Source organism: Canis lupus, chromosome 17 (genome assembly GCF_003254725.2).
Source record: "Canis lupus dingo isolate Sandy chromosome 17, ASM325472v2, whole genome shotgun sequence".
In the NCBI taxonomy this organism is placed as follows: domain Eukaryota; kingdom Metazoa; phylum Chordata; class Mammalia; order Carnivora; family Canidae; genus Canis; species Canis lupus.
In genome coordinates this window covers 19,607,247-19,619,574 of record NC_064259.1, presented here as the reverse complement: position 1 = coordinate 19,619,574, position 12,328 = coordinate 19,607,247, and the positions used below count along the sequence as shown (strand labels likewise).

Sequence of the window (12,328 nt, the reverse complement as noted above, 5' to 3'; positions counted from 1 at the left end):
AGCTGTTGACTTACCTTCCAGTGGAAACATGGTGGTGGGGATTATGACGTTCAGCACTCCTAGTGGGTTTCAGACATATGGTGCAGACCAGATACAGGGGTCAATGGGGGAGTAAGTGAAGAGGCTCTGGAGCTGGCAGGTGTGGACCATGAGCCACCTCCAGGGGAGGACTGATCCTTGCTCACGGCTGCCCCAGACAGCAGGCCCTACCAGGATTCACGTGGCTGATTCTCACATGGACCCTCAGCCTGGCCACCCTGGGTCCCTGACTCCAAGGGTGTGGGATGCCCATCTGGCTGCTATAGCACACACGGCTCCTGACTTGTCATGCTCAGAATTGCATGCTCCTTTCTGGAAGTCTGTACTGGCTCTTTTTAATGCCCAAGGACAACTTCAGCTCCTTACCAGCATCTATTTTGGGTATAAATCCTTTTTTTTGTCTCCTTGCTTTTGGGGCTGTGTCATGGTAACCATTAGTAAGAGCAGAGGAGTCTTATGCGACTCATCTCTGCTAGTATGGCTGCCATCGTGGCAGCAGGTTTGGTGTGATCATAAACGCTCACACTCGTGGTGCCCTGGCCTCAAGGGTGGTGTAAGAACCACAAGTCATCTTGTTGTGACTCCAGAGCCAGACAGATGGGCTTTGAAGTGGCAACAGGATGGCAGGACTATTGGCCTGTTGCCAGTGGCTTTTGGTATTCTATGTGCAGCTGGTGGTTTGGATGGGAGAGACGTTTCTGGAAGCCAGAGTAATGGTATGATGATGTGCATCTCACTCATGTTGAGAGAGAATGAGCAGTCCAAAGGAGAGATACTCACCCCCGCACTCCCACATCCAGCCCAGTCTTGTGATCGAGAGAGGCTGTAATGGGGGGAAAAGACTTGGCAGATAGACATCTCTATCTAGGAGACCCTGATCACTCCCATCAGCCTTCTGCTGGCCCCCAGCTTCCCAACCCTGGAGCTTATCACCACCCTGGGTGGCATGGGGCCAAGATTACTCTCCTGCCTTCTGTCATCCACAGGAGTCATTTGTACCTCCTCCCAAGCTCAAGTGGGAAATACAGCTAGAAGGCTGTTTTCTGTGGGCTGGTGTCATACCAGGGGCACGTAAAGCTGATCTGGGGTGTATGCTTAGCATGCTCATCCATGACTGAGAGCTGCCATGTGTGTGAGGACTTTGGAGTTAGATGGACCTGGATTCATAATCCTGCGCTGGAGCCTTCTACCTGTGTTACCATGGAGAGGCAATAAACCTCTCTCGGCCTCAGGTTCTCCTTCCATAAGATGGGAATAACAAGAGAACCTACTTCATAAACTTCACAGGATTGTTGTGAGGATGAAACGGAACAGTGCCTGTCTCTTAGCAAGTGCCTGGCACACGGTAGGTCCTCATACTATGATTAGAAGGTTACATTGCTTACCACCTCCCCTACCCCTGCCCCCTACTGTACAGATAGGCCTAACCAGGAAAGGGAGGCTAACTGGAAACTTTGCTTTTGGACCAATCTGTGCCCAAAGTTAACATGTCTGCAACAGTCACATGTTAATGGTAAGAGGACATGATGGAGGGGAAAACTTTGGACTTCAAGGTAGGACAGATCTGGATTTGAATCTGGTTCCACCGTTTAATAATCACCTTGGGCAGCTTTGTAAGCCTCTCTATACTTGACTTTTCTCATCTGGAAAATGGAGGAAAAATAGTTCCCACTTCAAAGGGTCCAGAGTGAGGCGTAAGGATGAACACGATGTTGAAATTGTAAAGCTCTATACACAGGGGCTGGCACATCGTGGGAGCTTCCTAAGTACCAGCTCCTGTTTGAGCGATGTAGGCTCAAAGGCACTCGGGGGATTTCAGGAAAGGAGAGAAAACTGTGGGCTGGATTAGTCAGGGACTAACAGTTGTTAAAATGTATTGCGTGTTTTCTTATTTTCTTCGTGCCAGGCACTCTTGTAAGCATGCTCAATGCATCTCATTTAGAGTCTCACAACAGCCCGGTGAAGTGACTCCCTATTATTTCCCCCATTTTACAACTGAGTAAACTGAGGCTGTGGGCCATGGTTCTGCCCCCCGGTTGGTTCACACAGCTGATAGAGTAACCAGGTCAGGATTTGAACCTATGCAGGAAGAAGCCCTTGAGGAGGCTGAGATTAGCATATGAGTCAGGACTGTTAGCCTCGGGGCACAGACTCACTCACACCCCACTACGGAAAGCCTCCCATTACGGGGAGGTTCAGAGATGCCCTGCCTCCAGGTACAGCTAGATTCGGGGACCCAGACAATGACCACAGTTTGCCATCCCTCTAGCTTCAGCCCTTTGTTCTCGGGCAAGCCCTCCCCCGCAGGCAGCCGCTCCTGACTCACATCCTACCCCGTAGCATCTTTCCATTGCACCACCACGGTCCCGGGAGGCGTCTGATTGGCCCTGCCTCGTCACGTGCTCACTCTGCGCCTGGGGAGACTGAGGAGAGGTGCGGGGTCCCAGCGAACACCCCAAGCCCACTGGCGGGGTGGCTGGGGGAGGCCGCTAGGTAGCTGGAAACAAGCAAAGTCCACGAGGAGACAAGCTGACTTCAGATGGAGGCAGGAAGGAGGGCCTGCTACAGAGAGAGTCAGAGGTTTTTCAGCAGCACAGGTGGAGGACTCGAGGTGGAGTGGAAGGGATTCTTAGGGCATTGACATTAGGTTTGTTTTTGGTGGAGCAAGGATTTAGGCTTGGGACGATCCTGGTTTTGCTTCTGGAAGAGAATACTTCTGTGCAGGCCCTTGTTGAGATGACACAGTGGGGTGACAGTGTCAGTGCTTGGTCGGGCAGTCTTGGAGGGGAGATTTGGGATGATCAGCAAGGGGAGGTGCTGATGAGCTGGGCATAGTGAGGAAGGTGGGGATGGTGCTGGGACAGCGTGGTGTGAGCTGGGGGTGGGAGGTGACGTGGCAAGGATGGCTGAACTGTGGGTCTCTGACTGAGGTGGGCTCTTGAGTGAGCCAGCGTGGTGGTTAGGGATGTAGGCAGCAGTGGCATGCACAGATGCAGTTTGGGAGGAATGTAAGGGAGGCGTAGCACGCTGTGCCTGGCCTGGGCCTGGTGGAAGTGATGTGCTGGGAGATATTAAACGTTTGGTGAGGGGTGGGGGGTGGCGGGGAGGGAGGTACCACTTTTATAGCTGGTGATGGAACTCTGTGTGGGTGTGAGGAGCTAGCTGGTCATGGTTATGCTGTGGGATGTGATGGTTTCATAGAGCAACAGAGGTAGAAGGGCTGAGCTGCACTCAGAGAGGAGGATGGAAGCCAAACCCAACCAGTGGTTGCAGTTGGGAGGTAAGCCCTTGTTCCCATCCCCTTTCTGTCTTCTTAAAATTTCTTTTCTATTTCCTCTCAGTAGTACATGCATATCATTTAAGAAGGCAGTACCAACATCTCTTCACTAGAGAGACGCTCCCACCCTCTTCCTCTTCTCAGAGGCAACCACTTTTAGCTGTTTCTTCTAGCAATTTTACATCTCACGTTTCTGAGGAATGTGCATATTTTTGACTCTTCCATTTTAGACATTTCCCATTGATTTCCTATTTAGTAAAGAAGAATGTTCTCTTACATGGCCACCCTTTCCACTCCTAAATAGTTCTTGTGGTAGGCATACTACTAACAGTACCCTACCAGTGCTCTTTCCAAAACGTTTTATACACATATGTGTATATACATGTGTTGTAAGCAGTTTAATGCCCCTCCCCCCCAAAATGGACACATCCTCATCCCCTGAACCTATAAATGTGTTATTTTATATGGCAAAAGGGACTTTGCAGTTAAGGATCTTGATGTGAGGAGATTATCCTGCATTATCTGAGTGGGCCCAGTGTCATCACAAGGGGCATTAGAAATGAAAGACAGAAGCAGGAGATTGCAGAGGAGCTGTGATGGAAGCGGGGCCAAGTAATGTGATTGCTGGCTGTGAGGACGGAAGGGGCCATGAGCCATGGCATGGGAGCAACTTTTAGGAGCTGAAAAAGCCAAGGGAATGGATTCTCCCTAGAGCGTCCAGAAAGGAACGAAGCCCTGCCGATACCCTGGTGTCTAGCCTGGTGACATGAACCATTTTGAATTTCTGACTTCCAGAACTGCAACATAGCAAAATTGTGTTGTTTTAAGCCTTCAATTCTGTGGTAATTTATAACAGCAGCAGCAGGAAGTTTATGTATATATACACACATGTACCTCCACATGCATTGTGTATGTGTGTATATAGACACACACATATTTGTTAAATCAACTAATACAACTGTGTTCACAGCCAGACCTTATAGTATCTTGCAATAGTTTCCTTTCTTTTTCCCCCTGGAAGTTAATAATGACCTTGTCTCATCTGCCTTATTTTCTTTGTACCTTCTGCTAATTGCTGTCTCACCTTCGCAGCCATCAATGGGGCTCTCTGCAAGGGCAGTTACATCAGCTATGACATGTTCCAGTTCCCGGTGTCTGCTGTCTGGGTGGGTGACACGTTGTAGCGGCCATCCTGGGACTTCCTTTTGTGGTTCTCCTTGGCATTCCCTTTGCCTTCCTTCTGGTTGGAATTCCTGTTTTCTGGATCTTGTGTCTTCCCTCATTTGGTTTACTCCCCTTCTTGGAGCCCATCATCTAGGACAGATAGCGGTCAGTATCTGAATCCATTCAGTTCCTGAGTTCGGATGGCGGAATGCACGCAGTGAGGGACACCTGTAGTTTTGTCAGATTAAAAAAGACTGTTCGATGGTCACAGGCATGGTGACGACAGCACTTAACAGGCCCAGGTCTTGAGTTACACTGCTTAGATCTGACAGTGGCCCTCGATGGCTTCATTTGACCTCTTTTCACCTTAATCCTGGAGAATCCCTTCCTTTGTCTTGTGTGTCTTAGAGGACATCTGCTCGTGTGTGGTTCTTGAGAAAGGAGTGTCTGACAATATCTTTTTCTATTGCACCTAAATGATGATTAGTCTGCGGAAAGAATTCTAATGGGAGAATTATTTTAAGAATTCCAAAGGTATTGGTCCTTTGTCTTTTTGCTTTCCGCATTAATGTTGAGCAATCTGAAGCCATTCTGATTCGTGAGCCTCTGTAGGTCACTTTTATCGTCCTTTGTGTGATCTTTCTCTTCGTACCAGTATTCTGAAATTTCACAGTGATGCACCTTGTCGTAGGTCTGCTTTCCTCCATTGTGCGGACATGCAGTGGGCCCTTTCCACCGGTCCACTCTTGCCTTTCAGTTCTGGGAGATTCTCTTGCATTATTTCATTGATAATGTTCTCCCCTGTTTTTTTTTTTTTTTTCTTTTCTTTTCTTTTCCATAACGTCTGCTTTTCAGATGTGGAAACTTCTGGACCAGGTCTCTCTTCCATCCTCTCTACTTTTCATTTTTCTTGTTAATGTATCTTGAGCATTGAGTTTTGCCTCTCTCATAGCATGATTTGTATTTCTACAAATCTTTTTTGTTCTCTGGATGTACTTTTTAAACAACACCATGTTACTGTTTCATGAATGTGTAATCTTCTCTGTGCTTGAAGTGTGTCTTTTCCAAGTTGTATTTTGGTTCAGTTTGGTTTATTTGTTCTTGTGTCTATTTTCCAAGTCAGAGACTTCCCTCAGATGTCTACTGGTTCATGGTTGTCCTGTACAAGATTAAGAAGAGGGGACTGGGGAGCTGGTTGGAAGTTCTGTGCATGTTGGTGGGGATTGTTTCCTGGCAGATCCACACTGGTTGACCTAAGCAAGCCATTTGGACACCATTTGGGTTCTGGGGGCAGCATCCATATCCATAGGCCTTTCCTCTCAGACTGGTAAGATTCCCTAGAGAAGGTAAGGGTCTGGCTGCCAGGGTTCTGGGAGCCCATTGGGAGAAGAACTGGGAGTATTCAACATCAGGATTTAAAATACCTTTATCTCCTTAATTTTGTTATATTACCTTTGCTCTCAACTGCACTGGTCAGCTCTGTGCAAAGACACTGTTTTGTGTTCCCCAGAGAGGAAACCTTCAGATTCCTGGGGGAGGAAGTCTAGGGTTTTTACTTCTTTCACTCAGTCTGCTTTATTTTCAGACGTGGGTCCTCTCTACCCCTGGTCTGGGGGGTACCTGTTGCTGTTGCCTTAAGTGTCTTTTAAGGATTCTTGTTATAAATTAAGTTTGACTTGATTTGAAATCAGTTTTGTCTGAAATTTGGCCATCACAAGTCTGCTTTCCAGACCCCAAAATTTCGTTGGTGGTGTCTCCTCTTTGTTCAGCCCACTCATGTGACTATATGTTTTTAAAAAAGCTTTCAGCGAAGTTGGATTTAGAAGGTGGTGAAACTGTCTGTGTATATTCAGAATCCCAGCCCTTCTTCCACAACACTTTTGTAATTGAAATAGTAATAATGGTGACTATGATAGTTGTGATACTAAACTTTTTTATGATGGGATTCCTTAAACGTTTGTTAAAGTTATTGTTATAAAGATTATTAATGGCCACTGTCTCCATAAATAATGGCCACAGTGGCCAGTAGGAGTATAAGGGAGGAAATAAAAGCTGCCTGTCATGGTGGTAGGGTTCTTGGCATGGATTTTTCTTTGGTGGTGGTTTTTGTGGTACAGCCCTTGGCATGGGTGAGGAGGATGCTTCAGTGCCAGGAGCAGCAGAGCCATGCTTGGCAAACGACCAGCATGGTGGACACATGTTGCTGTGTTGGGAACATGGGCCTCGGGGCAGGTCACTCCTGCTTGAGAGAAAAGGAGGCTTCTAAGGGCAGGTGGGAAGCGCTGTGTCTAGTCCTGGACTATGGCCACCATCGTGGATCCCCTGGAGTTGTGCAGTGCGTGGCCTGCCTGGCCATATGCTGGATGGTTTTGGAGGATGCTGGGTGATTCTGAGGAACACTTTCTGACAGAGCTGTTCTCTTGAGTCACACAAAGGAACCTACAGATGGATCCAGGTCAGCTGAGTTTGCTGTAAGGGTAGCAGCTCAGATATCAGAGGGATATGTGGAGAAAGGGGAGGAGGAAAGAGCATTTCCCTTCCTTTCCGGGGTGTCTGCCCTCAGGGTCAATGCCTTGTGATGTTCTGCTTTTCCCTCCTACTTCCTTCCTCTTCTCACTGGCAATCAGAGGTTCCCTGAAAGTGGTTTTGTTTGTTTTTTTTTCCCCCCTCACAGAAGCTCGCTGGATATTTCTAGGCCTCAGTGTTGAGACAAACATCTGGCAGAAGGTTATCTGCCTCTTGTTTGCTTTGTGCCTGGGTCTTCATGGACTCCATGCTGGGGCTCTGGGGCTCCTGAAGGTGGCCCAGCCTTGTCTGCTTCCCCCCACTTTGCTCTAGGCGCCTCCCACAGCTTGGCGGGGCAGGGCTAGAAGTCGCCTTGTGGATCCTGTAGTACAACTCGCCCATTTCATGGATGAGGAAGCTGAGGGCGGAAAGCCCGAGTCAGGACTAGAACTCACGTCTGCTGACTCGAGGTCCAATGTTTTTTTCCAACCGGACTATGCCCCTCTTAGCTCCCACATCCTTTTGAAGGTTTTAATGGTGTGTTGGGGGGGGGGGGTCATTGGACATGTTTGTGCTAACAAGCCTTGTGTGGGTTGGAAGGGGAACCGCTGGCTGATAATGGAGGGAAGCCCCGTGGAGTTCTGGGTTGGACCTGTTCTCTAATGGACTCTCGAGAGTTGTTTCTGTGGGGTGGTGTGTAAGTGGAAGGACGAAGCTTCCCAGAAACTGCCCTCAGAACTTTAGTGAGAGAGATCTGGATTCAAGCCTCTGCTTTGACTCTGGAATGTGGACCAATCCTAATCTTTCTCCACTGTAAAGGAGGGATAGTCATAGTACTAGTAGCTGCCCAAAGGAAGGAGGGCCGGCCTGTCACGTGCTTAGCACCGCGTCTGACACATAAAGCGACACCCTCTGCTGCTGTCTACGCACTCGTGTGTTGGGGCAGCAAACACGCATGGAACCCAGGAGGATGCTGAGCTTAGAAGTCCGCGTTGCACCTGGAGCTTCCCCACGGCTCACCTGTGGGGCTTGGCGCACCTTTAGCCCAGGCAAAGTTTTAACTGCCAGGAGTCCCGGCCCCAGGGAGGCTGCTCCTAGCCCCAGCTTCCGCCTCCTCCACCCCAGGGCCAGAGCCCACCTCCTGGCGAGGCGCCAGTCCCTGGGGACGGGGCTGCGCCCGTGGGAGACCCAAGCCTGTGCTTTCTCCAGTGCCTGGTTTTCCAGGGAGCCTTGGCTGGAGGGGGATGGGAAAAGAAGCCCAAGAGGGAGGGGAAGCCGGGGAAGCAGAACAGGAACTGGAAGGGGAAGGGTGTGGGTGGGCCCAGATCCAGCTGCCTCCCACTTTCCTTCTCCTGCCAATCCCCTCCCTGCGGGCGGGTGCACTGGAGGCAGGGGCTTGGCCCGTGTTTCCTCCTGGGGGGTGGGGAGCCCGAGAACTCAGTGTCTCTGAGCCGAGGGGGTTGAATCTGCAACACCCCCACCCCTTGCTGAGGCCTGCGGCAGGGGCTTTGTTATTTTACTGGCTTGAGGCCCACACCTGAAGCAGGGAGGATGAAAAGCCCCTAAAATTAAGCCGTGTGGGTGCGGAGGGGCCTCCCCAAGCCCCCCCCCCCGCCATTTCCCGAGACAAATGGGGCCGATTGGTGGGGTGGCGGGGAGAGCGGCCTCTGGTCGGCCCTCAGTGTGGCCTTGGCCGTGGCCTCTCCCCACCAGGACGTCCTCCGAACGGCACTGCAAACCTAGGCCTTCAGCCTGGCCGCAGCCGAGTTCAACCTCAGCTTTCTCTGGGCCCAGGCGCTGGTCCTAAAGTGAGGTGACATTCATTTCACTACATCCTGTGACTGCAGCTCACTTCCTCCACGTGGTGGGAGCGGTGTGGGGGTGGGGGCGTGAGGGGAGGACAGATTAGAAGGAAAATGTAGCAGGGCTGGGGACCTCTGGGATTTCCCAGGGGGTGGCTGGGTGGGAGGGAGGGTGCGGGAAGCTTTCAAAGGAGAGAACAGAAGTGAATGAAGAGAAGGGAGGAGGCAGGAGGCAGTTGGAAGTCCCAGAAGTGGCGCCCACTGTGCCACAGCAACGCGGAGGCCTGGGGAGACTGTTGCCGCCTCAGAGGCAGGAGGCAGCCCTCAGGGAAGCCAGGCAGTACCCTGCCGGCTGAGTCGGCCTCGGTTGCCCCCACTCTGGGGTGCTAGGCTGGCCTGAGCTGCTGGTGAGCCTGGGAAGAGGAGCAAGGTCAAGGAACAGGCCTCACAGGGCGCCGAGGCCCTGGGGCTGAGGCAGGCGGTGGAGTCAGGTGGGGCCTGGGTTGGGGGTGCCCTGCCCTGCTGACCCCTCTTGTCTTCCCCCCTGCAGGTGGAGCCACTGGAAGCCCACACCCCACGCAGCCGCAGTCAGAGTCTCACCGGGATCTATGTCTAAGTTCTAACTCTTGCTTACAAAGACCACGATAATTCCTTCCCCAAAGCCCAGCAGCCCCCCAGCCCCGCGCAGCCCCAGCCTGCCTCCCACCGCCCAGCTGCCCGCGATGCCCTCCAGCGGCCCCGGGGACACCAGCAGCTCCGCTCCGGAGCGGGAGGAGGACCGCAAGGTGAGCGGCTGGCTCTGCCCAGGACCCTTTGGCCCCAGCTGGGGAGCAGGGAGGAGGGGGACGGCCCGTCCTCAAGTAATGACACCTCTGGTTGCTGAGCGCTGGACCGCGCAGCTCAGGCTTCCCGTCGGGGTCGGTGGGGAGGGCTTAAGGCCCTGTTCGGGCCAAGGCCGGTAGAGGTTCAGTCCTGGCGGTACGGCGGGAATTTGAAGCACGGAGTCAGGCTCCAGGACCCAGACCCTTACCTCCCCGGTGTTTGAGCAGAGGTTCAAGCCCAGGGTCTGCACAGTGTTGGGGGGTGGCCCAGATTCCTTTCTGGATTGGCCTCTACTGGCTCCGTGTCCTCAGGTGGGTCGCTTTACCTGTCTTAGCTGCCTCTGCTTCCCCGGGGTATTCAGTAGCTTCTGGGAGGCCAAAGACGAGTTCAAGGTGGCTCCATATCTATGAGGCCGCATGAGGGCTCTCCCTCTCAGAGCGCCAGGCACACGGTGACACCAGTCATCCTGGAGATGGTGATTTCCTGTCCCTTACCCCCACCCCCGGGCTCTAAGTGTCACTTCTGATCATGGAGCCAATGACATCCTTGTTTTCAGAATCCCCTGAGGGGTGGCTGAGGGGTGACCTCATCACCCTCCGCTGAACTCCAGGATGGGCCTAAATCAGAGGAGATCCCAGCAGACCCATAGGGATCCCTGCTCAGTCCCAATAGGCTGCCTTGGGACCTCACCAAGCTGTGTTCATCTATGGGCAAAGCCACCCCAAACCCCCAGCACTTGGACTCTATTTTCTCTCTCTGTGAGTGAAATGGTAACCACCCCCCACCCCACCTCCACCACCTTTCTTGGGAAGCTGTGCCAGCCACGGGCCTTTCTGGGGTGTCTTGTTTGTTGTGCCCTAGCCCCCATGGTCCCCTCTTCCTGAGCAGGAGTATGGGAGGGTAATGCTTGGTCGGGAGTATAGTTTGTCCTTCTGGAACCAGAATGGACTCCTGGCACCGGGTATGGGCACTCTGAGGCGTGTGAGTTCTGCTTGCCCACTCTCAGGGACAGCTCTGAGACCTGCTCCCTGTTCATTCTGCCCTATGCGTGCCCAGCTCCTTCCTGGGCTCCCTCGTCCTTAGAGCCTGTTTCTGTTTTCTGAGTGGTTTCCATCCATGTGGTACTTGGGAACAACCCTTGAAATAAGTGGGGCAAGGACAGATGGCCCTAGTTTACAGATGAGGAAGCTGAGCCCAGCTACTCAGTGGGGGGTCCAGATGAGAGTCCGATGGATCAGAACCTTCCCCACTGCCCCACTTGTGTCAGTCGTTGTGTGGACACACAAAGGTGTGCGCACTAAGCCCAATCACCTGCCTTCCCAGCCTAGAATCATGCAGAATGCCCTAGTAGGGGACGCCTGGGTAGCTCAGCAGTTCAGCGCCTGCCTTTGGCCCAGGGTGTGATCCTGGAATCCCAGGATCGAGTCCCATGTCGGTCTCCCTGCATGGAGCCTGCTTCTCCCTCTGCCTGTGTCTCTGCCTCTCTCTCTGTGTCTCTCATGAATAAATACATAAAGTCTTAAAAAAAAAAAAAAAAAGAATGCCCTAGTGGGGGATATATACCCAGCAAGCAGGGGAGAAAGTACTTGCTATGGCCTGTGGAGCCAGGCTTCTTGGGGCTACAGGTCTCCTTCTTTCTGACCCCACAGAAAAGGAACAGATAGTCCAGGTTATCCCACAGGCCTTCTGAGCTACTCCTGTCTCAGGCAGCAGTAGACCCACATTCTGCTGCCACAGAGTCAGGGCCACCTGCGGCTGACCCCCTGTGCTCTCCAATGGAAGCTATGGATAATTCCCTTCCTTCCCAACAGATCTGTTTTTGCTCTCCTGTTGGATTAGGTGACCCTGACTTCCCTGCCTGGTCTGAGGCCCTGACCGGTGCCGACAGAGCTCTGTGTCCATATACTTGTGGCTGGTGTCAGCTGCCCCCCACAGGTGGGGAAGGTGGGAATAGCCAGGCCAGGCTCCTCCTGTTACTGGACCGTGCTGCCCTAGATAGCAGAGGCCCTGGCTCCCTCGCATGGAGAGCAGCGGAGCAGGCTTTCTGATATGACAGTTCAAGCTAGAGAAAGAGCACTGGACAGAGTCAGAAGCCCCAGGTCCCAGGCCTGAGCGTGCCACTTCCTGGAGATGTGACTTCAGGCCATCTGGGGCTTGCGTTTGCTCAGCTGTAAAGTGGGGATAGTAACTCTAGCTGTGCCTGTTTTACAGGGTGGTTGTGGAAGTCAGATGAGGTCATGGGCATGGAAATGCCCTGCAAACAGCAAAGTCTGGTCCAATTAGGAGGGATTACGATTGCTATTATTATCTACCCATAGTAACTGTTCTGGCTCATGTGGCAACAAACACGCACCCAGCCCCAGGTCCCGGTGCTGGTAGGTGCTGGTAGACCGGGCTGATGGACGGGGGGCTGGGGCTTGGCGGGCGCTCCTCCTCGGCCGCCCACACCACAGCGCGCATGCTGGCTCACCTGGCACACCTCCCCGGCACCTCCGGGCTGGCTCCCACAGCAATAGGGAGCCGCCCAGGGAGGGCGGGTAGAGACGCTGACAGCCGCCCACGGCAGCCTGAGAAAGCCAGGCCTGGGGCAGAGGTGCTGTGTCACTGCAGAACGGGAAGATGGGCTTGGGCTGCAGCCCAGGGAGCCTGGCGGAGCTGCCGGGGGCACCTGGCACTAAGGAACTGGTCGGGGAGCCAGAGGGAAGAGGTGTGGCCACCC

At 52.8% G+C, this 12,328-nt stretch overlaps 1 protein-coding gene across 4 annotated transcripts in view; it reads left to right on the top strand.

Moving 5' to 3' along the window:
• The window catches only part of DNMT3A (DNA methyltransferase 3 alpha), a 99,228-nt gene that overhangs the window by 17,654 nt on the left and 69,246 nt on the right, over positions 1–12,328 (top strand). For 2 of the 4 annotated variants that reach the window (XM_025454477.3, XM_025454476.3), the window contains exon 2: positions 9,338–9,572. In XM_025454477.3, coding sequence (XP_025310262.1) covers positions 9,510–9,572 — 63 coding nt within the window. In that variant the 5' untranslated portion in view covers positions 9,338–9,509. Of the gene's footprint in view, positions 1–3,215; positions 3,320–8,961; positions 9,195–9,337; positions 9,573–12,328 lie in introns of those variants that run through there. The other 2 variants (XM_049095410.1, XM_025454478.3) reach the window with 2 other exon arrangements.